This window comes from Phascolarctos cinereus, unplaced genomic scaffold (genome assembly GCF_003287225.1).
Source record: "Phascolarctos cinereus isolate Bilbo 61053 unplaced genomic scaffold, phaCin_HiC Scaffold_726;HRSCAF=1367, whole genome shotgun sequence".
In the NCBI taxonomy this organism is placed as follows: domain Eukaryota; kingdom Metazoa; phylum Chordata; class Mammalia; order Diprotodontia; family Phascolarctidae; genus Phascolarctos; species Phascolarctos cinereus.
Window position 1 is genome coordinate 119,760,091 of NW_027556098.1, and position 25,699 is coordinate 119,785,789.

The window sequence follows — 25,699 nt, forward strand, 5'->3', positions numbered from 1 at the left end:
GTATTCTAAGCGCTCCACAAGTCTGCCCCCCTGGAGCCTGAGTATGGGGAGCTGACCCTTCAGGGCTTCTATTGTCTGGGGTTGAACAGTAGCAAAAGGATATGAAATGCTAAGGAAAGAAAGGGGATAGAGCCTTTGTGGGGCAGGGGAAGGCAGACCCCTCAATGGTTCCACTCTTCCACTGTGACTGCTTGCCTTCAGTAAACTACAGCCTGCAAGGTCTCTTGACATCCCACCCCCTGACCCCAAATCCCTACTGTGACCTGCCTTTCCTTCTCTAGGCTTACTGGGGGGGGGCTTCCAGTGCCCTTCTCCTTTTCGGAGCACTGGAAACTGGATGGGGAAGGGAAAAGAGAGAGATGAGTAAACTGCTGACAGAAGAGGGGACCCAGGGTCAAGAACTGGGAGAAAGACAAAGAAGAAGGGGGGCAAAGAGAGAAATGAGTAACAGGGTGACAAAAGAAGGGAACCGAGGTCAAGAAATGGAGGAAAAAGAGAGATGAATAAGAGGGTGACAGAGGAGGAGACCCAAGGTCAAGAACTGGGGGAAAGACAATGAGGAAGGGGGGAGAGGAAAGAAATGAGTAATAGAGTGACAGAGGAGGGGACCCAGGGTCAAGAACTGGGGAAAAAGAGAGATGAATAAGAGGGTGACAGAGAAGGAGACCCAGGGTCAAGAACTGGGGGAAAGACAATGAGGAAGGGGGGAGAGGAAAGAAATGAGTAATAAGAGTGACAGAGGAGGGGACCCAGGGTCAAGAACTGGGGAAAAAGAGAGATGAATAAGAGGGTGACAGAGGAGGAGACCCAGGGTCAAGAACTGGGGGAAAGACAATGGAGAAGAGGGAGAAGACACGGACACACATTCAGGAAGAGACTAAAACAGAATCCCAGAGGAGGGGTACATTAGGGATTGGTCTTTAACGGACCTAATCACAGTAAGGGAACCAGATAAGGAAGCATACTACTAACTATAAAATGCAGGTGAATCACACTCTGTTTCCCTCCCAGGCAGAAGGGCTGAGGGTGAGGGGCAGATTCCATCCCAGGCTGGCACTTACTCATCGATCTTGTCCGGGAATCCCCAGCAGTGTCGAGGGTCACTGTCGCCATGGCCCGTGTGGATGAAGCTGTTCTGGAGTGGCTGGCTGATGTCGTGGGCTGACAACCCAGCCACGGAGGTCACTGCGTTTCTTGGGAAGGGCCCCACACACAGCGTCCTTGTATTCTGCCCACGCCACCAGTAATTCTCCGCCCTGTCAAGCCCAAAGGGACGTGGTAAAGACCAAGAGGTAGCAGGGACAAGTGGATGGTTCTGGCTACGTCCACCTCAGCTCTGCCCCAAGAACGGGACCAAGTTCAAGGGGAATGCACCAGGTATATGTGAGAATTCATTTGGGCATTGAAAGGGCACTGCTGACGAACTCACCACCTGGAGCCACAGGGCACAGAAGGAAAGCCAAGACACATAAATCCTTCACCCTGTCAACTTCTCAGAACAGGTGTGGCCTATTGTGACCACCCAATCTTATTCTATACCCCTGGGACATAAAAGAAAAAAAACAAACAAAAACAAAACCACCAACTGCTGGGGAATGTGGGGTTTTTTTGTTTTGTTTTGCTTTGCTTTTTTTCTGAGTTGAAGCCAAAGAAGAATAACTTGAATAAAGAAAGGCTCCCTATACCTCCTGGGCACTACTCCCACTCCCCCCTTCCCTGTCAACTCCAAGCACCAGATGTTACATTTCCTCCCTAGAAGCTCCAGTGAAGATCAGGCAGAGAAGAAGGTTCAGAACTCACTTCATAGAACCTCAGAGTGGGATGAGATCTTACAGGTCACCCTTGACAGAAGAGCCAGAAGAAGCCTTAGATAGAACATAATCAAATTACCTCATTTGACAGATGAGGAAACTGAGACCTGGTAAAGTTTATTGACCTGCCCAAGATCACTGAGCTGGTTAAGTGGCAGAGCTGGGATTCAAACCCAATTCTTTTGATTCCAAATCTAGGGTTCTTCCTGTCTGGTGCGGACAGCGCACTGGGCCTGGAGTTAAGAAGACCTGAGTGGTAATCCAGCCTCAGAAAATTTACTAGCTTCATGACCCTGAGCAGGTAACGTCACCTCTCTCTGCCTCAGTTTCCTCAGCTGTAAAATGGGTATAATGGCAGCGCCTACTTTCCAGAGTCGTCGTGAGGATCAAATGATGTCACATTTGTAAAGCAGTCAGCACAGTACGTGGTACATGTTGTCATTCAGTCATTTCAGTCGTGTCTGACTCTTCACGACCCCATTTGGGGTCAAAGACACTGGAGTGGTTTGCCACTTCCTTCTCCAGCTCATTTTACAGAAGAGGAAACTGAGGCAAACAGGGTGAAGTGACTTGCCCAGGGTCACACAGCTAGTGTCTGATCTGAACTCAAGTCATCCAGGCCCAGAGCTCTACCCACTGTTCCAGCTAGCTGCCCATATGGCATAAAGCAGGTACTTAATAAATGGGGTTTTTTGGGGCTTTTTTATTTTTATTTTTCCTCCACTACACCACATGAGATTAACCTCCCATCCAACAGAGGAACCTCTTATACAAGGGAGTACAACATCCCTGACAAGTAGTCATCCGGTCTCTGCCTGAATACCTCCAACGACAGAGAGCTCATTACTTTATATGGAATGGTACACCATTCCACTCTTGGTGGACCAATCTGAGTTTTAGAAAAAAAGTTTAGAAACTTTTAGAAAGTTCTTTATATTAAGCCAAAAGCTTTAATATCCTGTAATATCCTGTAATATCCAATAATTATTCTTAGGGGAACTAGCAAAACAAACCTAACTCCCTGCCTTCCCCATGACAACCTTCAAATATGTGCAGACGGCTATCATGCCCACAATCCTCTGTCTCCTCTTCACCTGGCTAAACATCTCCAGCTGCTTCATCCAATCATCATATGACATCATTTCCAGAACATCCCCTTCCCCCTGCATCTTGATCACCCTACTCTGACACATATAAAACACAGTGAAAAGATCTGGTAACAATATTCCAGGTTAGAGAAGTCAGACCACAGCAAAATTTAGCAAAACTATCACCTCTGTTTTGTTGAGGCTACTCTATGAATATAGCCTGATTCAGGTGGCAGTGAAACAAGGAATGGTGTCTTCCCTGATACTTCACATCCCGTGAAGGAACAGGGATTGTCCAAGATATAGGAATCCTCCACATCAGGGGTTCTTAATATTTTTTTGTTTCACAGACCCCTTTGGCAGTCTGGCTAATCAGCCTACAGAATCACTGTTTCTCAGAATCATCTTTTTAAATGCATAAAATAAAATGTCACATTAAAATATGTAAATACATAAAATACAATAAAATATTATCAAGGAAAACCAATCATACTGAAATATCATTCAAGGGCAGCTAGGCGTTGTAATGGATAGAGCACCAGTTCTGAAGTCAGAAGGACTCATTTTCATGAGTTCAAATCTAACCTCAAACACTTACTAGCTGTGTGACTCTGGGCATGCCACTTAACTCAGTTTCCTCATCTGTAAAATGAGCAGGAGAAGGAAATGACAAACCATTCCACTATCTTTGCCAAGAAAACCCCAAATGGAATCACGAAGAGTCAGGTACGATTGAAACGACTGAACAACACAGTCATCAAAAACAACATCAAAACAAGTTCAAAGACTCCAGGTTCATAGCTTCACTAGACCCAGAGTGCTATAGTGAAGAGAGTGTTCTGCTTGGAGTCAGGAAAACTCGGGTTCAAATTCTACCCAATATATACTAGCTCTGTGACCTTGGGCAAGACATTTATTTAATCTCTCAATGCTTCTGACAACTTCCTAGGATTTCTCTACTAAGTCACAGATATTGAATGTAGGTAATTCCATCCACCAATGCAGAGCACCCTCCCACTACTACTTGACCAGGGACCATAAGCCTTAAGAAGAGACAGGGGTCTCTGGCAGCTGGGTAGCCATGAGGACTCACAGCTTTCAGAGGCAGCACTTGGTGAATTCAACCATGTAATTACTGTCTAATTTGTTTAGATACAAAGTTTAGACAAGACAGGGTTCTTGTCATCATAGAATGATGGTCATGTGTGTGTTGCATGTGGGCGAGGAGAGGAGAAGAGGGAAAGGGGGATCAAGAAATAGGAGACATACTACCAATAAGCCACGACCATTTTGCCACCTCTTTTCTATATGTGTAAGTACTACAGAATGGACAGCATAAAGAGACATCAAGAGGTCATGTAACCCCCATTTTATGAATGAGGCAATTGAAATCCAAAGAGAAGTGACTTGCTCAAGGTCACACAGCTAGAGAATAATTAAACTGAAGCTTTCCTGAAGAACAAGGCAGTAGGAGAAGGGCACCTGAGGACCTGTCTTAATGATAAGGAAGAGACTGGGATCATTAAAAGCCCCTACTATGTGCCATGCACTCTAAGCACTTTTAAAATATCTCATTTGATCCTTATAGCATATGGTTATATGAGATAGGTGCTATTATCATCCCCATTTTAAAATTGAGGAAACTGAGGAAGACAGAATCTAAGTGACTTCCCCAGGCCTGAATCTGGATTTGAACTTAAATCTTCACCCTAGAGCAGCCCTCTCTATCTACTGCACCATGTAGCTAAACCTATGACCTACAGATTTCTCCAAGCAGAAGTGACCATTGAAGGTGGATGCCAAAGGAAGGCTGGGTGTGTGTGGTGTGTGTGTGTATGCATGTATATATATGTGTGTGTGTGTGTTTGTATGTATATGTGGTGTGTGTGTGTGTGGTGTGTATCCTTGTATATGTATGTATATGTGTATGTGTGTACACACACACACACATACACACACACACACACCCCTACCTTTTTTTTTTTAATTTGGAGAAGAAACCAAGGACTTGATAAGTTCTTACCCTGGCTCTCCAAGCTGGGGTCTGGTGGTGAGCAAGCAAAACAATGCCCACACCTGCGTTACTTTGGGACAATCACTTAACTTCCCTGGGCTCTTTTTTCACATCTGCAAAAATGCTGGGATTCGAGTAGACAAAGTCTAAGTTACCTACTGGTTCTAAATCCTTTATACAAAACCTCCCCAACACTTCACAGACATCCACAGGATCAGAGGACTCAGAGCTGTAAGGGGCCTTGAATCATCTAGCTCAACACCCCACCTCCCTCCTATTTTAAAAATGAGGAAACTGAATCTCAAAGCAGCGAAATGATTTGTCTAAGAACACACCGGTGGCAAGTGTTGGTGGTAGAATGTAAACCCAGGCGTTCTGACTCTAGATCCCTGTCAAATGAATGTCCCCATAGCCATGGAAGGATTACTTCCACAAAAGACTTATTCCCTAAAAAACAAAATGAAGTCCAGAAACATGATTACAGACCAGGGGAAACACTCCAGGACCAGCCCAAATGTACTAGAGTAAAGAGAATTTACAAATGCCACATAGATGATTTTATAAAGATCTACTGAATACATTTGCTCCACTTGATATTCAATGCCCTTATGAGTCAGTAGGGTAGATATTATCTCTCCCTCCCCCTTCCTCCTAATTTAAAGATGAAGAAAATGAGACTCAGGCTAAGTAACTTGTCCAAGGGCATCCTGAGTTATAAGCAATACAGCTGCAGCCCAGATATTCTCTTTCCATCACACAAGAAACAAGCTAGCCTCTTCCCCCTCTCCAGTCCATCTTGAGTCCCTAGACATCACCACCCTATGATTAACACTCCAGTCCTCAGGATGGGAGAGTGAGAAAGGACAAAGGAAGAGGACAACACCCCCACCATCCTAAAATAAACAGCTTCCCATAGGTAGGAGGGAGACCACCCTGTAATTTTCCAGGGCCAGAGGACTACCACATGAAAACCAGGAGGCATGATCATTTCTGAGAAGTCCACAGACTTCCTTCTGTCTTTTCCATGCCACCCCCCCCAATTATCCATCCTCTGCCACCCCCTTGGGACCGAGTCCTCACTTATTCATCCCCACCCCCACCCCTGGGGCCCATTTCTCCTCTTGTCTCTATCTAGGCCAATGAGTCACCTGGAGGTTGGACCCTGCTGTCTCCACCACCTTAAAGTTATTCATTAACACATGTGAGAAATGGAAGGAAGCCAAAAAAAAACCTTGTAGGGTTTTTTGAGGAGTGAGGGGGATGTTAAACTCTGTTCCATTGCTCCACGCCACTTGGGCCCAGGGTTATCGCATTTGAGGCCCATTCTCACCACCCCACTCCACCACCCCCTCTTCTAGCCTCAAAAAAATCTCAATACTTACTTTTCTTTAGTTCTGATCATGTCTCTCCCCAACTCTCCTTCCCAGAAACAGACAATCCCGACTCCAACAATGCCTGCATTGCCCCCCTCCTTTTCTAGTCATAATTTCAGCTATAGTCCCACCCAGTACATCACAAAAGGTCAACTTTCCATTGCTTCGTACACGAAAAAGGGAGGTTTAGCACACCCAACAATACTCTGCTCCCCCTATCCCCACCCCTGCCCCATTATGGAATGAGACCCCCAGAAGAGGCCCAAACCCCAAGAGAGAGACTATGGAACAGGTCCCAGAAGTCCTGGTTCCCCATCCTCACTACTAAGGGGCCCTTACATAGAACTGAACTAGTTTCAACCTCAACTTTGCCCACTGGCCCTGGGAGTGGGGATGGGGGTGAAGTTGTTTTCAGTGGGTCTTTATGGGAATTACTTCCCAAAGGGAATTCAAGGAATTACTCCCCAAATGACAGAGCAAACGGACTGAAAGTGTTTTATATGCCTCAAAGAGCAATACAAATTCAAAGTCTACTTATTCAAGATGCTCACCCACCTAGGTTCTCTGGAGTTTAGTGGGAACAGATGATCCTGAAGAAGAAAGAAGGGTTGGATCAAACTCCTACAAGATCAATAGGCATGTTCTCTTCCCCCATCTACCATCTCCCCGTCCTTCCGGTCACACACCCTCTCCTCCTTCCATCCACACATGGCCCATTAAGTGGGCCAGCATAGCTCTGGGGCTCAGCCATCAGTGCTTCCATGGTAACTAGAGGACCAGCTCTGCCAGCCAGCAGTGTCATTGCAGAGAAGATGACAGAGAGTCCCTGAATGAGTAAGAAAACAGCCCAGCACCTCCCATCTAATTAATTAGACTACCTCTCCCCCACTCCAGGTCCCTTCAATACCTAGGCTAGAGACAGACCTGGAGGCAGCATCCAAATAAGGGGAAACTGAGGCACAAGCTGAAAACTGCCTAAGGACCATCTTGGTCCCAGCTAAGTTAAGGAACAGACTGTCACACACTTTGTATGCCCCTTTACTTCTCCATCACCAAGCTGAACTGAATCAGGGTTAGCTACACAAATGTTTCGTCCTTTATATTCTCATTCTCTCTCTTTCTCTCCTCTGCTCCCTTTCTCTTTCTCTCTTTCTTCCTCTCTCAAGACTGGATTCCAACAGGGCTCCTAGCCAATGGTCCACAAGAGAGGTTACTCAGGTCCCTGACAGTCAAGAGACTCCAAGGCCACTGCCTCCCTCATCCTAGCTAAGTTTTTGCTTTTGTATCCAAACCCCTAACTAAAAGTCTTCCCCACCCCCAAATAAGTTCACACAGCCCAGCTCCTCGTGGATTCAACTGAGAAGATAATCCTCTTTCTGTCCTGTCCACCCTTCTTCTACCTCCCTACCAACAACTATCCTAGATCCCCGGCCCCTTGAAAACTTTATCTTGAAGGATCAGTTGGGTCCTGGGACTTTGAACACCTCAGATTCCAGGACAGGGAACAAGAAAAAGACCCCCTAGGGAAATCCAAACACAGAGAGAGAAAGACCCACTCCTACCCCCTTCCCAGTAACAGACCCAGCGACAGTACCAAGGACAGAGAAAGACCATTAACACAGAGATGTGGAGAATGAGGCAAAGAAACACATACATAACCACCCAAGAGGGACAAGGAGAGTCAAAAGACACCGAGAGATAAACAAATACAAACACAGATAATGGTCTCACTGGCTGCTCTGGCCTCAGTCCCCTTCACCTCCCACTTTCTGAAATGATCCAGGAGCTAAATGCAAGGGGCTTTGTGTCCAGGCCAGGGTTGGAGGCTCCCTGGAAAGTCTCAAGCCCACGCTGGAGGCAGCCAGGCAGCAGCAAAGGCAGCTGGAGCTGCCGGTGGAACCAGGGACGGAAGGGTGGAGCACAGCAATCCCACAACTGCCCTCCCAGGAGGGAGCGGCCTAAGAGCCCTCCCATCTTCTCCCCCCACCCCTCCACCCCTGCTGTTCTGGCAGCGACAGAGAGAGGGCCAGGCCCCAAAGACACACAAAGATTCTGAGTCACCCCCTGGGGAATGGTTGGCAGGATGGGCCCTCTGTACCCAGACCTTCCTCTTACCCAGAGAGGATGACCCTGACTCACATCTGGGAGGCAGAACTGGGAAAAAGGGACTGTAAGGAAAGAAGTACATCCAAAATTGCAAGGGATGAGAAGAGGGGATGAAATTAGAGAAAATATTTAAGACACTCTCAGTGAAAGAGGATTCAGTTGGGAGAGGGGAGGTACCAAAGTCCAAGGTCTTTCCCTCTAACACTTGTTTCTGGTATGTGGATGGACATAAGAAAGAAGTCTACTCTGAGTCAAACTCCTCGGGCCTCAGTTTCTTCATCTGTAAAATACGGAGGTTGGATTAAATGGCCTCTGAGATGCCGTCCAGCTCTATTAAACTGTGGGTGGATGAGCCAGCGACAACTAAACCCAGGGAACCGATATCCACTGTTCTTGGTTCAGAAATCAGAAATTACTAGAATCCCACAATTAAGAAGTAAAAAGAGGGACCAACAATCAAGACCAGCATTTCCCAGTCAAGCGCCATGATTCAAGCCTCAGGATCTCCTACACAGGAAGAGGGCCGGGGGGATTCAGGAAGAAAAAGGAAAGGGGAGTTTTTAGTGTCTGGGGTGCGTTTAGCTCAGAGGTAGCTCGGGGTGTCTCGGGGGGAAGAAGACCATCCGATCGCAGACAGGAAGGGCATCCTATCAGGATGAGGGTCAAAGCTGCCAAAAGGCACTGCTAGCATTGGCATCGAGGCCCACAGGGTTTCTTCTCAGCATCCACATCTTTTTGGTATCTCCAAGTTTTATGGCCAAGTTCACTTTCATCGTTCTGAACCAGATCTATCCCAACCACATTGCCCAGTGTGAATCCAGGCAAAAACTGGATCGTAACAATGGCGATGGCAGCAACCGATCCCAGCTCTGGTCCCCACTCTCTGGAATCTATCTCCATTTGCCACACACACTCCTTAGCCTCCTACCCCACCTCATTTATTTCAATTTACACATCCTCCCCTTCTGTATCTACTCTCCTCTTGCCACACGTCCTCCCTCTGCCTCTCTTCTTCCTCAGGGCCTCTGGGTGCCCAGCCCTTCCCCCATATCTCCTTTCTTACCCCTCTCTACTAGAAGAAATTCATCCATCCATCCTAGTAGGAACCACTATGTGGGGCTGAGAATCCCATAGTCATCCTGAGAATGCCCTAGAAGAAGCCAACCCACAGTTGGGCAGGTATCACTGGCCTCGTTCCTCTGGGGGAGGCCCTCAGCAGCTGCAGCCTCTTCCTCCCACAGCCTGCTGAGGAAATCTCAAAAATCCAGGAGATCCCAGATGCATGAGCCAGCATTGCTCCACAGGCGTCCTGACAATTCCTCTGGCTATGTCTCACTTTGTATCCTCCCTAAAGACCCCAAGGCAGGGCAGCTAGGTGGTGCAGTGGTTAGCGCACAGGGGCCTGGAGTCAAGAAGACTCATCTTCCCAAGTTCAAATCTGGTCTTAGACACTGACAAGCTATGTGACCCTGAGCAAGTCACTTAACCCTGTTTACCTCAATCTCCTCATCTGTAAAATGAACTGAAGAAGGAAACGGAAAACGATTCTAGTACGTGCCAGGAAAATCTCAAATGGGAGTCACAAAGAGTCGGACACGACTGAAAAAAAAACCCAACATAGACCCCAAGATAGCTTTCTAGTGAAACACAATTTGGGAGAAGATTCTCTTCCCCCACAACACAAGCAGCCTGGATGGGAGAAGCAGCTATGGGAGAATTAAACTCGCCTACTTAGAAAGCATGGAGGGTTTGGAAAGGGTAGAAGGAATAGGGAAGAGACAGTCCTAAGGGGGATTTTCCTGCCTCACTCTCCTCCTTAACCCTGAACCTGCCCCTGCCCGAACCAGTTCCAACTTCCAAGGTATCAGATAACAGCAGGTGGGGCCATCTCCTTTGGTACATAGGCTTGCACTGCTGGGGCTGGAGAGGAGAGAAGCGGGTGACTCAGGAGGTACCTGGAGGCAGAGGCACGTGGGGGGTGGAGCGGCAGCAGTCACCCAGGGTCAGGGCTAGGGAGGGCCCGACCGGGAAGCCTTAGAGGTGGGGATTGGAGAAGCAGGGGTGTGTGGGCATGAGGAAGGCAATGAATGGTTGGAAGAGTCAGTCTCTGGGATCGCTCTGTTCACTGGGAGGCCACTGGAATGGGGGAATCAGAGAGGTGTCAGATGAATTTATGCGTGCGGGATGGTAAGAATTAGAAGAGGGAGAAAGCAATTAAGTGTTCTAGCTGTAATGGGAGGACAGATCATTCAGGAGACTGGTCATCAGAAAGATCTGTGAGGGGATCAGCAGGAATTAAGAGGAAGGGATTAGGGAGAGGCCAATGGCAAGGGGTGTTATTGGTAAGGGATGTTGCTGATTTCTGTGTCGAAGTTGGGAAGGGTCTAACTCCCTTATATCTGTCAGAGGCAAGTCACAGGATCACAGAGATCTTCGAGGCCTGACGGATGAGGAAACTGAGGCAAAGTTAAGTGACTTGCCCAAGGTCACACAGCTAGTAAACAACTGAGGCCAGACTGAACTCAGGAAGATGAGTCTTCCTGACTCCTGGTCTGGTGCTCAATCCACGGTGCCACCTATATGCCCCATCTTGGGGTCTCTAGGGAGGAGAAAAAGTAACCCTCTCGTTATGCAGATTAGGAAACAGTGAGCTAGGTGAGTCTAAGGGACTTGCCTAAGGTCACACAGGCATTAAGTGACAGAGCTAGGATTGCAATCCAAGTCTTCTAACTCCAAATCCAATTTTCTCCAAGTATACCATATCAAGGAGAGAGGGAGACTTTGAGTAGGACATAGGATTCTTGTCACAGCCCCAGTGGCCACGGGGCCAACCAACCCCAGCCGATTCTTACACCTCGTGTTCCTCTCATTTCCAGTGAAGACAGTCTGGCCCAAGGGCGGGGAACCAAGGCCACAGGGTCCCCACCCCGGTCTGGCTCTTATGTACACAGCCAGGGCCTGGACCTGAAAAGATCGGTAAAGTCTTGGAAGTCAGGGAGAATGAAGAAAGTCCTGACAATTAAGCACCTACTATGTACAACATACGGTGTGGAGCATTTTACAAATATGATTTCATTTGAACCTTACAACAATCCTGGGAGATGGGTACTATTATTATCTCTGTTTTACAGGTGGGGAAACTGAGGCAGGCAGCCTAGGGTAGCACAGTTAGTGTCTGAGGCCAGTATTCCTGACTCCAGGTCCTATATTCTATCCACTGAATCATTTAGCTGCCACTTGATAAAAGGAAGACTTTTTTTTTTTAAACAATTAAAACTGCCCAATGTGGCGGCACAGTGGATAGATTGCCCTGCCTGGAGTCAGGAAGGCTCATCTTCCTGAGTTCAAATCGGGTCTCAGATACCTGGTAGCTGTGTGACTGTGAGCAAGTTACTTAACCCTGTTAGCCTCAGTTTCCTCATCTGTAAAATGGGAGGGTTAAAAAGGATGGCTTCTGAGATTCCAGCTCTACATCTAAGAGTTTCTCTATATAATTAATGATGAAGTTTTAAAGAGTATATAATTCAGAGGCAGCTAGTTCCAGCCTTGGAGTCAGGAGGACCTGAGCTCAAATTTCACCTCAGATACTTGACACTTACTAGCTGAATGACCCTGGGCAAGTCACTTAACCCCAATTACCTAACTTTAAAAAAAAAAAAAGAATATATAATTCAGATCTCTTGGCCTCTGGGCTTGTCCCCTATGTCTTCTGTCCAGATAAAGACCCCGGAGGCTGAAATTTGATCAAGTCCTGACTCCTCTCCTCTTCACATAAACCTCAGCTCAGGAGCAGAGCTGGCTCTCTCACAGCCTCCAACATGCCCAGATCCACCCAAATGTGGCCCTGGGACCACCTCCACCCATACCTTCCCTCGATGACAGTGATGACATCATTCATCTGTATATGCAGTTTGTCCGGCTCCTCAAAGTCCTGAAGGGCTCTCATGTCTGTGGGCTGAGCCTGTGGGACAGGGCAGAAGGCGGACAGTGGTCAAGGGCAGGTCAATTCCACCCTTCAGCCTTCCTTCCTACTGACAGCAGAGAATATTACCCCAGTGCCAGCCTCCTCCCCCAGCCCCACCAGGGTTCCCAAAATACCCCCAGCTCATTCACCCCAGGGTCAAATTCCAGTCTCCCATGCCCCTTACCTCCAGCAAGAAGTCTCGCAAGGCTACAAAGGTAGGTCTGTCCTCAGGTTTGTGGGCCCAGCACTGGACCATGACATTGTAGATATCTCGGGGACAGTCTTCGGGGCGAGGCAGCCTCTCCCCCTCTTTGTCAATCTTGTGCAAGATCTGAGGAAGGGAAAGGCAAGGTCTGTATGCAACTAGAGACTCCATCCTTCCCCCCAAACCCTCCACCCCATCTCCCAACAAAAGGCTAATTTGATCATTCCCCCCTTTAGTGAGGTGAGACCTGAATCTTCTGGAGCCAGGATAAATCCAGGCATGGGCTCTAAGTACAGGACTTGGGAGAAGTAGTCAAATGTTACTTCTCTTTCTCTGACCCATCTCCCAATGATCAGTTATCCCTACCTGAAAACTGACTAAGGGTACCCAGGTGTAAAGTGATGAGTTAGAGGAGAAGGGAAGAGGGTGCATATAGACCCAGTTATCCCTACCTGAAAACTGACTAAGGGTACCCAGGTGTAAAGTGATGAGTTAGAGGAGAAGGGAAGAGGGTGCATATAGACCCAGCTGCTATTCTCATTTAATTCCAGTGCCTTCTATTAATTACTTCTAACTTATCCTGGATACAGTTTGCTTTGTATAATTTATTTGTTATCTCCCCCATTAGACTGTAAGCTCCTTGAGGGCAGAGATTATCTTTTGCCTCTATTTGTATTCTCAGCACTTAGCAAAGTGCCTGACACATAGAAAATGCTTAATAAATGTCAACTGATTATTTAAAAGGTGTCTCCAGCCAATGAGTCTGGAGTCCCTGCTTCATCTGTTCTTGCTCAGTATCCAGGGATCTATTCCTAGAAGACTAGACAAGGAATCCGGCTAACTGGCCAGATTGTCCCAGGTCCATTTTGTGAAGGTGGGAGGGCAGACGGGAACATAATCTCACCTGGCTTCCATTTAGGCCAATCCAGGGTTCTTGGCCATAGGTAAACATCTCCCACAGGGTCACTCCGAACATCCAGGTGTCACTGGCATGGGAGAAAGTCCGTGTCTTCAGGCTCTCTGGGGCACACCTGGTGGAAGGTAGAACCCAGACAAGAAAAAGTTACCAGCTTTACTATGTATGTTGCCTACGGTACCTCATCTCCTCACCACCACCTCTTAGAACAGGCAAAGTGAGCAGGAGTAGGTGTAACAAAGTGGGCCCGCCGGTGTTTTTGAACCAGAGCTCCAGAGGTTGGGGAAAATAAGCCAAATAGCCTATAATCTTCCTATGGTCTTCTCTAGCTATCAGAGGTCCCAAGATAGGTAAATGATTACTTGGGAACACTGCTACCCTAGATTAGGAAGAGTAGGCAGGACAGGATCAGATCAAGGCAGCCCAGGGTAGATATAGAGCTGGGACTACGCAAAGGGAAAATGAAGGGGAGAAATAATAATATTTTATGTGAATATATTAAATATGATATCAAATTATTATCATAGCTAGCATTTATAGTATACTTTTAAGATACGTAAAGCATTTTACATGCATTATCTCATTTGAGCCCAACAGCCCCATGAAGCAGGTGCTATTATTATCTCCATTTTACAAATGAGGATAGTGAGGCTGAGAACGGTTAAGTGACTTGCCCAGGGTCACACAGCTAGTAAGTATCTGAGGCAAGACTGGAATGCAGGTCTTACTAATTCCAAGTCCTGCACTCTATCTCCTATGCCACCTGACTGTCTAGAAAGGCAAGCAGAACAGTCTCAAAGGGCTCCAAGACCAAGCAAGTAGGAGCAAAGGCTATGATGGGGAAGCAGAAAAGGGAGAGCCTTAAATAAAGGGCCCCATCATGTGGGAGGCACAGGTGAGAGCCGTGATACCCAGCTCCCTCCCTCACCAGGCAAAGGGGACCTTCCGGTGCTCCTGCATGACATAGTGGTCGTCATTCTGGGGCAGGGCCCTCATCAGTCCAAAGTCCCCGATCTTGACCAGGTCTCTCGTGGCCAGCAGCAGGTTGCGGGCGGCCAGGTCTCGGTGGATGAAGCGTTTGGCCTCTAAATAGCCCATTCCCTCGGCCACCTGCACGGCATAGCGGCTCAGAGTCCCCAGAAGAAAGTGGCCCTGGTGTTTGCGCAGACGGTCCAAAAGAGATCCTAGGGGAGCTAGCTCTGTAACCTGGTACAGCCAGAGGAGCATGGGGAAGGGGGAGTCAGGGGAAGAACGCCTGCCCTCAACCCCAGAGCCAGCCCAGGCCCTCCCCTCCTGCCAGCCCACAAGGACTCCCTGGTGATCTCCTCTCCTCCTCAGCCAGCATCCTCTCATCCTGACAACTGGGCCTCGGCTTCCTCATCTATAACACGAGTCAGCTGGACTAGCCAACAAGAAGTGGACTGATTGACTAGCTGACTTCCCTTCCAGCTCAAAGAAAGTCTGTGATTTCGCCTTCCCCTCAGCCATAGGGACTACCTACCTAGGCCTGCTCAGAGCTTTTCTTCATTAGAATGTAAGCTTCTTGAGGTTAGGGATCATTTCATCTTTTTTATTTAAATCCCCAGAAGACAGTATGTCCTTAATAAATGTTCATTTGTTTGTTCATTTATTTATTTATTCATTCAGCAAGTTCAGGGAGGTTCAGATTAGAAACTCCAAGATTACCAAATTAAGGCCTCAGCACTCCCATGGAGGCTTCACGGACATATTCCTGCCTCAAAAGGGGGTGTGGGAGAGTCATACAAAGAAATTCAGAGAGTGAGCAGAAGTGAAAATCCAGTTGGGCTCCTTGGCATTACATGCCACATTATTCTGGAAAAGGGTATCAATGTCAGAATTTTCTACTTTGTCCTTCTTCTCCCCACCTCCCTACTATAAAATCTGTAGCCTTATCATGGGGGAGGGGAATGAGGGAGCCACTTTCTTCATTCTGAGAATGTGGGGAAAGGAAGATGACTCCATGCAAGACCGACTGGCAGAAAGCTAACAGAAGATGGCAACTGTCTTTCTCCTCTTGTCCATGTATTTCCTCCCCCATGCTCAGCAGGCCCCACTCACCATTTTCATGGGTGGAGTAAGGACTACCCCATATAGACGGATTAGGTTCCTATGGTCCAAGGAGTGCATAGCATTGACCTCCCGGATGAAGTCATCCATGGCCTCGGGCTGGCTCAGGACATCGGGCTTCAGGCATTTCACAGCCACGCTCACCTGTCCAAGACAGAGGGATCACAAGGAGCTGGGACACAGGTCCCAGCGAAGGCAATGGCCATGAACATGATGGCCTGGGTGGTCATCAGTACGACAGTCAGTTCTCAGCGAATCTTCAAGTTTAAATGTTAATCAAGTCTAGGCCCCAAAGGCCACCATTGCCTGACTTTCCCTGATCCTATTATCCCTAGTCCAGTGGTATGCAGCAAAGAGAAGGCAAATGCACTCTCTTCAGGGTAAGGGATGGGGAGAATCACCACGTGAATAATCCTGCCCTCAACTCCCACCCCAGGGACCTTTACTATCCCTGCTTGACCTGGGTATAACCAAGGTATTTGTTTTAATTCAGAGGTTATTAACTTTTTGCGTATAATGGAATCCTCTGCAATCTGGAAGTCTATAGAACTCTTCTCAGAACAGCGTCATTAAATACATAAAATATATAGGATTACAAAGGAAATGAATTGCATTGAAATAAAGATGTAATTTTTTTTCTCCCCAAGTGCATGGACCCCAGGTTAACACCCCTCTGACCCTGTCCTCTCTGACCCTTCTAGGAAATCCAGAAGGTAAATCCGGCTCACCTTCTTCCCTGAGGGAGCATCCCACTCCCCTCTGCGTACAACTCCAAAGGAGCCATCACCAAGCTTCTCAAACAAGCTCAGATCTTTCTCCCCGATGAGACAAGTAAGGCTCTGCAGCGACCCCTCCCCAGCAGAAACCCCTGGGATGGGTGATGTCTTTCTGAAGGTATTCTGTGACTGGGGAGTGGAGAATTCTGCATCTAAGCGCTTCCCACTGAACACCTGGAGGACAGGGGAGAAAGGGAGTTAGAGAGAAGCGAGAGCACAGGGTAGACCAAGGTTTGAGGTTGGCTCTGGGTTAGAGCTGGGCAGAGCAGGACTCCTTGGGGAACTGAGGGCCCAATTTGGGCATGGTGAGGAAGGGGGAAGGGAGCTAATGGAATAGCACAGGCAGTCCACAGCACCTCTCCGCCCTTTCCTGGCCACTGTGCAGACACTGAGTTGTCTCCTGTCGACAGCTACTTGTTTATGCCATCGCAGCATGGAATCAGAGCCAGGAAAGATGCAGGGGCCTCCCTTGACCCTAACCCCTCCTCAAGCAGTGAGGGGCCCTCTGCACCTCCCCTTCTAATTTTAGCTTTGGCTCCTTCCCTCTGATAGCCACTTGGTGCTGCCTATCTCCAACCCCCTCCCCAGGAAGTCACTCTGTCCCCTGTCCTGCCCAGGGGAGAAGATAATTTTAGTTTTGGAAGTTGGGAGAGAGAGAGAGAGAGAGAGAGAGAGAGAGAGAGAGAGAGAGAGAGAGAGAGAGAGAGAGAGAGAGAGAGAGAGAGAGAGAGAGAGAGAGAGTGTGTGTGTGTGTGTGTATCTTGGGGGGGGTGGGGGGAATGCAGTATCTGAAACACTCAGGAACAGCCTACTAAGGCTGAGATGGTATCTTGGAGCTGAGAAAGAGATCAGAAAGGAACACAAAGAGAAAATGAGTTTGAGGAAAGGAAGCAAGGCTAAAGGTGTCTAAGGATTAAATCTGCAGGAAAGCAAGCAGGAAGATTATATGCCGCCTCCCCCCAATAAAATAAAATGGAATCCTAGCAATACAGCCCTAGTCAGCCCTTCTTGCTCATGAGTTAGCCCAGCTAGTGCATGCCTGCAGAATGCCCCCTCTGCAATAGCCCACCCTATTATCCTATCATTAGCTCCCATCCCACACCGGCCCAGTAAGACCTCCTTAAGACTGGCAAGGCCACCAACACCAAAGCCACTCTGATTCCAAGAACCAAGGATAGCACTGGGTCCTACTCCTGGGTGCTGGCTTCTCTTCAGTCCAGGATTTGGGCCTAGTCATCACTACCCTTTTCACACAACCTTCTTTCCTCCTCTATTCTTCTCATTTCTCTCCTCAACCCCCTCCCTTCGGTCTGGGCAGAGGGCCAGGGCAGCATCACCAAAGGAGACCACGTGTCCTGCTGCAGCTGCCCCTTATCAGGCTCTCAAGTGGGTCCTTTGCTGTAGGGCCATCCAGGAAATTGCTGTTGCCAAATCCAGGAAAAGCATCCCCAATGCCACCCCTACCCCCTGGGACAGGGCCCACAGGACAGAGATAGGGAGGGAAGGCCGGAGACTTTTCTAATAGCAGAACACAGGCCTACACAAATTTCCTTTCTCACTGTCTTTTAGGACAACAAGCAAAGGGCCAAAGAATGAATGAATTCTAAGTTCAGCTAAGAAGGCAGCTGGGGATGGGGGTGGGCAGCTGGGGAGGAGGCAGTTAAGGGGGATACATTTACTTAAGGCAGAAGCTACCCTAGGGACTAGAGAAGACTGAAAGCACATACACACAAACAAGAAAGAAGCTGTTTTTAAGAAAAATATTACAGTGGAATTTCCCTAGATTCCGGGAATTGAGGGTGGGAATGGGGTACACATGAGGTCGTATGGTTCCCACTGTACTTGACAGACTGACTTTTGCCATCGGGAGGAAGAGAGAATGAGGTCCCTGCTAAGGACTCTGCTCTTCCCCCTACACACCCCAACCTCTCCCCTGCCACAGTCCAACGCACTCACCTTGCTCATCCAAGACTTTCGCTTACACATTGCTTTTCTCCGTTTCACGGCCTCCCACAGCCTCCGCTGACCTGCAGAGAGTAGGCACCGTGTCAGAGGGCATATACACCCCAAGGGATGGAGAAGGAGGTAAGGAGCGGAACTGCCTTCCTTTACCCCTCCTCTCCACCATGCCCAAAAGCAAGGTGACACCATGCATAACCAAAAAACAGCAAAAGAAAGGGTTAGGTCAGGAGCAGGCTGAGATTCCCACCCCAAAGACTGCAGTAAAGGTACTGAAGACCCCTTAAGGCATGATTTGGGCCAAGGTATCTTACAGATTTCCCCCTGGAAGCTGTCTTGTACTATACGAATAACAAAGAGAATGGAGGAAGAATAATCATTAATAATTTTACAGAAGGGGAAAACAGACAACGTATAAGAGAAAGAACCAAAAGAAGAAACTAAGCACTTCAAAATTATAATGACTAAGGTTAGCTCCAGAGAAAAGTTAAGAAAAAGCACCTCTGTCTCTGACCTGCAGAAATGGGAGACCATGAGTGTGGAATATGTTGGCAGATAAAATCAGCCTGTTCACTGGGGTTTTTTAACTACTTTTTTTTTTTACTCCTTTTAAAAATCTCTGTTACAGTGCATGGCTCAATGGGTAGGGCAGTGAAGGGGAATATATTCAAAAACTAAAATTACGTAAAATCAAAAACTAACAATAAAAATAAGGGGGAGATGTCTGCTTAAAGAATAGGAGAGGGCAGCTAGGTGGCTCCATGGATAGAGCATAATCCCTGAAGTCAGGAGGACCTGAGTTCAAATCCAATTTCAGATACTTACTAGCTTTGTGACTCTCAGGAAGTCATTTAACCCTGATTATCAAGAAAGAAAGGAAGAAAGGAAAAAAGAAAGGAAGAAAAAGGAAGGGAAGGCTCACCAAAAAAAGCAAAAACAAAACAAAACAAAAAACCAAGCCAAATCAGGAATTTTTTTAATCTCCCTCCTGGGGTATATCCTAAGGACACTACACCTTCAGCCCAATCACCTATGGCCAGAGCTCAGCAACCCCCTGCACACATGCCAAGCAAAGCACGCGGACTAATTTTCTTTGGCACTCAGCCTGGATGCCACCAACATGTCCCCTCCCCAGAATCAGGGAGAGCTGCTGTCAGATTGAAGGATTAACCACTGGCTATCCTTCCCCTTCCTGCTTGAGGGTCAGCCCCAGTACACAGTAGCTCCTCACTCCCACCCTTCCCAAACTCTAAACACACCTAGATACACACACACACACACACACACACACACACACACACACACACACACACACACACACGCACACACACACACACACACACACACACACCCCTACCTGACCCTGAAGCCCTCCAAGAGCTTGAATCAAAGAAAGGTACGATTATATCACACTTAATAAAGGCAAAGTGTGAAACAGGCTAATGAATCTTAGGGAAAGTTTGAAGCAAACACAAACCACATATTTTAATTGATATGACCACCCCATCCTGGACAACACATATGTGCTTGATACAGAGTTTTTAGCTTTGCAAAGCAAGCACCTTCACCACAAACCAACCAAAAAATCAACAAATACCACCCAGGCACATACTACATGCAAAGGGACCAAGCTTGGTGCAATAATTCTGGAAGGTTCTCATGTGAAAGAGGGATTAGACTTAGTCTCTTTGATTCAATTCAATTCAATTAACATTTATTAAGTACCTACTGTGTGGCAAAGTGGGCAGCCTAGAGTGAGGAAAATTCCTCTTCCTGAGTTCAAATCTGTCCTCAGACACTTACTAGCTGTGTGATCCTGGGCAAGTCACAACTCTACCTCAGTTTCCTCATCTGTAATGAGCTGGAGAAGGAAACCACTCCAGTATCTTTGCCAAGTCAGACATGACTGAAAAAGACTTGACAATGTGTCAGGCACAGTGCTAAGCACTAGGGATACAAAAAAAGGCAATCTGACCAAATGACTGAGCTAAGACAAGAGGATGGGGCGGGGCGGGGGTTCGGGGTGGGTATTTGCAGTGCAGCACTCATCAACACGAAGTAAGGAAAAACATCCTAACAATGCAAGCTGACCCAGAGGAGAACATGGTTCCTTGGGAGAGAATGGGTTCCTTTCCCTAAGAAGGGCAGGCTAGATGATCCCTTAATGGGATGTTATTTAAGCACAAAAACCTTCTCATCTCTTGGGTGACCACGAGATTACTCCTGCAGCCAAAACTACCAGATGGACCTGACTCCAGCCATCTTCTATGAGACACCCTATTAACCCAAGGCTACTAGAAATCAGTTATACTCAGTCATATACTGGCATAAGTTCAGGCTGGTCATCATGACCTCGAAAGACTCTTCCAGTTTTGAGATTCTTTTATCTATAAGGACCTCATCCCAAGTTGACAGACTGTCTCCCCTAGCCAAATCAATAAGCACTTATTAAGTGCCTGTTATGAGCCAGGCACTGGGCTAAGTAAGCACCAGAGATACAAAAAGAGGCAAAAAACAGCCTCAAGGGGCTCACGATCTAATGGTAGACACAGCATGCAAACAACTATGGACAAAGAAGATATACACTAAGTTGGCAATAATCAATCAACAGAGGGCATTTTTGCAGGGATGGAGAAAAGATGCCTGTACAGGGTGGAATTTTAGCTGGGGCTTGAAGGAAACCAGGGAAGTCCAGGAGGTGGAGACAGGTGGGAGAGCATTCCATACATAGGGAAAAGCCAGTGGAAGTGCCTGAAGTCAGGGGCTGGAGTCCCTGTGCAAGAAACAGCAACGAGGCCAGCATCACCGGATCACAGTATGCGGGAGGGAATAAAGTCTGAGAAGACTGGAAAGGTAGAAAGGGGCATTCTAATCCCTTGTTAGAATGTAAGCCCCCTGAAGGCAGGCACTTTCACTTTTGTCTCCTTTGTGTCCTCAGTGCCTAACACGGAGCCTGGCACATAGAAAGACACTTAACAAGTGCTTCATTAAGCCTGCCCAAAAACCTACACTCTCCAGGCTGGTGCTGACGGAGTTCCCAGTTTTTCCCTGAACTCTTGCCTACCCCCAACAGCAAACAAAGGGGAACCGGGCTGAAAAATGGCCAGTCCTCAGGGTAAAGGTCAAAAGGCAGGTGAGGAATGTGACCAGAGAACAGAAAATAGGGCAAGGTCAAGAACCAAAAGCAGCATCCCTACGTACCAGGTCGGCCCATGCCAATCTTCTCCAGGTCCTCATTCTTGACATACTCAAAGTGTGACAGGCGGGTGATATTGAGGTCATCTCGGAGACGAAGGAAGTACTGCTGTAACTGGACCTCAGCCAATAGCTCAAGCAGCCAGCCAGTGCCCTCCTCTGCCTGCATGCTGCTTCCCTCCAGTCTCTGTAGGGAAGGAGATCTGGGTCAGGACCAACAAAGACTCAAGAAGGGGAATGGGAAGGAGTCTCTCCCCACCCTGCTCACTCTGGCTCCCTGAATGACCTGGCAACACCACAGGGGCAGTAAAGGGGCAAATCCAGGTCTACACGTTGGAAGCCCTGGGGCTACATGTCACCCCTCACCTCCCTGCCCCCAAACACAACAGCTTTCCAGAGAGTATACAAACAAGGGGCCTCTTCTCTTCCCTGCTAAAGAAGTGACTTCAAGGGGCAGCTAGGTGGTACGGTGGACACAGCACTTGTCTTGGGGTCAGTAGGACCCGAGTTTGAATCTGACCTCAGACACATAACACTTACTAGCTGTGTGACTCTGGGTAAGTCACTTAAACCTAATTGCCTTAAAAAAAAATCTTATGTTGGGGCACCTAGGTGGCACAGTGGATAGAGCACCGGCCCTGAAGTCAGGAGGACCTGAGTTCAAATACGGCCTCAGACCAAACACTTGACACTTACTAGCTGTGTGACCCTGGGCAAGTCACTTAACCCCAACTGCCTAAAAGCAAAAAACAAAGTGACTTCACCTATCTTCCTAGGTGCCCCCAAGATAAGCTAAGAAACCCTACTCACTAGTCCCCAATCCCAGTGCCCTAAGAGGGCTAACTCCCTAACTAACCATTTTGTCTTTCATCAACTGCCACCTCTCCAGACTCCTCAAGCATCACCCTTCCTGCAGAGAACCTAGGAAGACCCAAGCTAGGTCTGTGGGAGCTGGAGAGGTGACTGACTTCCTTCCTAGTTCTTGATTATTCAGAGGATCTTCCCAGCTTCCCACAGGAGAAATGCAACAAATCCCTGGTTTTCAGTGGGAGAAGAGTTAGCTCTCTGCTACATACCAGCTGTATTCCCCTAAGTCTCTTTCCCACCCTAGCCCGAAAATGACATTTCTCACACCAGACGGAGGATTGTGAGAATAAAGGTTGGAGAAGCCAAGTCAATCCCTAAAGCCAAAGTATCCACAAAGAGGGAGAACCTGATCCTCTAGTACCAGTCATGTATAAGAGTATCACCTTGAGAGTGTATGATTGGGGATACCAAGGTAAAAACTAGTCAGTGACATCAGTAAGGAGCCTCTGATAAAATACTGGACCACTCAGTCAAGTAGTGGCTGGCTGGCAATAATATAACACTTTAAGGTTTACAAAGCACTTTGCATGCATCAGCTCACTGGATGATTATGTCCAGGTTATAATTTATAACCATTTTATAGATGTGAAACATGTTCCTTTTGTGGTCCTATGAATGAACCCATGTCCACCAACCCTGGACCTCCAGAGTTTTTAGCCTTCCCACCAACACTGTTCCTTCTACCCCAAATTTCAAATGTTCCCAAAATGATACAATAAAGAGCCTTGGACTAACAGCAAGGAGGCTTGGGTTCTGATCCCAGTTGTAACACTAATTGGATGTGCACTTTTGATGGGAAAGTCACTTTAAAATGTTTATACTCTTTGATCCAGCTATCTCACAACTGGACATAGTACCCTATGGAGATCAAAAGACAGAAAGGTCCCACAGATGCCCAAATCTTCACAGCACCCCTTTTTGTGATACCAAACAAAACAAAACCTGGAAACAAATCAGATATTCACTGATTGAGAAACAGCTAAACGATGATACATGAATAAAATGGAAAATTATTGTGTTATAAGCAAAGAATACAAGGAACTGTTAGATCCATGGAAAGATCTGTATGACCTTATCCAAAGCAAAGACAACAGAGATAAGAGACAACACTAAAATAATTATACAAAAGAATATTAAATTATGAAAAACATGTAAATTATGTTACATATATTACTATATTGAATTATCATATAAATTAAATTGTATTTTATATTAATAATATAAATTAAATACTAAGCCATATTAAATAAACTAATTATACAATACTAAGAAGAAAACCACTAACAGGCAGCTGAATTCAGATTCATTGCCATAGTCCGCCCTGGATCTAGAGAAGAGATAAAACATATTTCTTGTAGTAGATAGAGGAGGTGCTAGTGAGGCGGAATGTTGCAAACATTATCAGCTGGCTTTGCTGAATTGTTTTTCTTTGTTCCAGGGAGGGGGGAGGTCACTATATTGGGAAATGGTTGATATAAAAGAACAAATGGCACCAATAAAATATTTGAGAAGAATCACTTCATTTCCAAGTTTAACGCACAGTTTTCTCCTCTCAAATCAGGGCACTGACTAGGCAATCCCTAAACTCTCAGCTCTGAAATTCTCTGATTCCATGATAGCCAATGTTCCTATCATCACTGTCTGTTTCTCACAGCAAAGCTCTTAGGGAATATCTGGACTGCCCTGGTTCAATCTCTAGGTTTGCCATGTTCCCAGCTGTTAACAGACACAGCACCCCTGCTCTGTCCCAGCTGGAACAGCAAAGCCTTTCCAGGCTTGCCACCTCCCTGTTCCCACAGTCCTGGACAATGTAGCTCTCTTTGGGGATGGAGGCAAGAAGCAAGAAAGACAGCAGCTGCTGAGGAAGACCACAAAGCCTTGGTCAGAGGCCAAAGGAGATACTACTTTCAATCAGTCAATCAACAAGCATTAATTAATCAATTACTATGTGAAAGGCACTATACGAAGCTCTGGGGATACAAAAAGAGGAAAAAAAGCAACACCGACCCTGTCCTCCAAGAGCTTACATTCTAAAAGGGGATACAACATGCAAACAACTATGTATTTTCAAGATGATACAGAGTAGACAGAAGATGAAGGCACCTAGGTGGCTCAGCGGATAGAGCGCTGAGCCTAGAGTCAGACCTGAGTTCAAATTCGGCCTCACACTCAGTAGCTGTGCGACCCTGGGCAAGTCACTTAATCTCTACCTGCTTAATCCACTGTAGAAGGAAATGGCAAGCCACTCCAAAATCTTTGCCAAGAAGACTCCACATGGGGTCACAAAGACGGAATGACTGAACAACAGACAGAAGGTAATCTCAGAGAAGCACCAGCAGTGGGAGGAACCTGGAAAAGCCCTTGTAGAAGGTTGCATTAAGTCTTAAAGGAAGACAGTTCTAGGCTCCCTCTGATGAAGCTAGGAGAACTGGACAAGACAGCCCAGAACGACTTCTCAACCTCAGTGAAGGAGTTTGTGCATGCAGGTGGAGAAGAAAGGGAATAGTATTTTTGGGTAAAAAGGGTCTGTTGAGGAAAGAGACCATCCCCACTCCCTGAAAGCTAGCACTTTCTTGAGATCTCAGAAGTCACATTTATGGGTACATATACTCATGCAAAACATGTTTTATGTGTGTGTATATATATATATGTATGTATGTATGTATGTATGTATACGTGCATGTGTATGTGTGTATATGTATATACATATATATGTATGTGTATATATGATATATAATATATATAATGTATATGTGTATATAAGTATGTGTGTATGCATATATGTAAATATGTAATGTATACACACATACATACACACACACACACACACACACACCCCTAAACTCTTTCTAATAACACCCTCCCATCCCGACTCCCTATGACCACTGAAGAAAACCAGTACTGGGTAGGGGAATTAGGAGAAAAGGGGGTTGGGGGCAAGAAGCCCCTCAGATCACAGTCCTCATTCCCACACAAAATTGACCCTAGAACCTAGAATTCCCAAGTCTTTCTTTCTTCCTGTCCACCACCCAAGGGCTATGTACTATTGAGGAGTGTACTCCCACTTTCTCTGCTGTCCCCCTACTCACTGTGTAAAGACGAAGTCGAAGCCGAGTCAGGAAAGGGAAGGAAAACTCCAGACCAGGGAACCGGCGAAGCATCTCTGAGGCTGGCCCTAACCCCTTCAATCCTCAAAAAACCAAGTGCTTGTGAGGAGGTCAGTGGAACTCCAGGACCCTGAGCTGATGAGAGTTGCAAGATGTGGGAGCCTCTAGGCCCCCAAGCCCAGGGCTCTCCACCAAAGACAAGGCAACTGGGGGTTCTCCTTCAAAAACTC

At 47.0% G+C, this 25,699-nt stretch overlaps 1 protein-coding gene across 1 annotated transcript in view; it reads right to left on the reverse strand.

Annotated features, from left to right (window-relative positions):
- The window catches only part of TNK2 (tyrosine kinase non receptor 2), a 46,634-nt gene that overhangs the window by 6,624 nt on the left and 14,311 nt on the right, over positions 1–25,699 (reverse strand). Inside the window, 9 exon segments of the mRNA XM_078146753.1 lie at positions 1,062–1,256; positions 12,259–12,353; positions 12,541–12,687; positions 13,466–13,592; positions 14,406–14,683; positions 15,557–15,709; positions 16,294–16,515; positions 18,298–18,368; positions 21,502–21,682. Coding sequence (XP_078002879.1) covers positions 1,062–1,256; positions 12,259–12,353; positions 12,541–12,687; positions 13,466–13,592; positions 14,406–14,683; positions 15,557–15,709; positions 16,294–16,515; positions 18,298–18,368; positions 21,502–21,664 — 1,451 coding nt within the window. The 5' untranslated portion in view covers positions 21,665–21,682.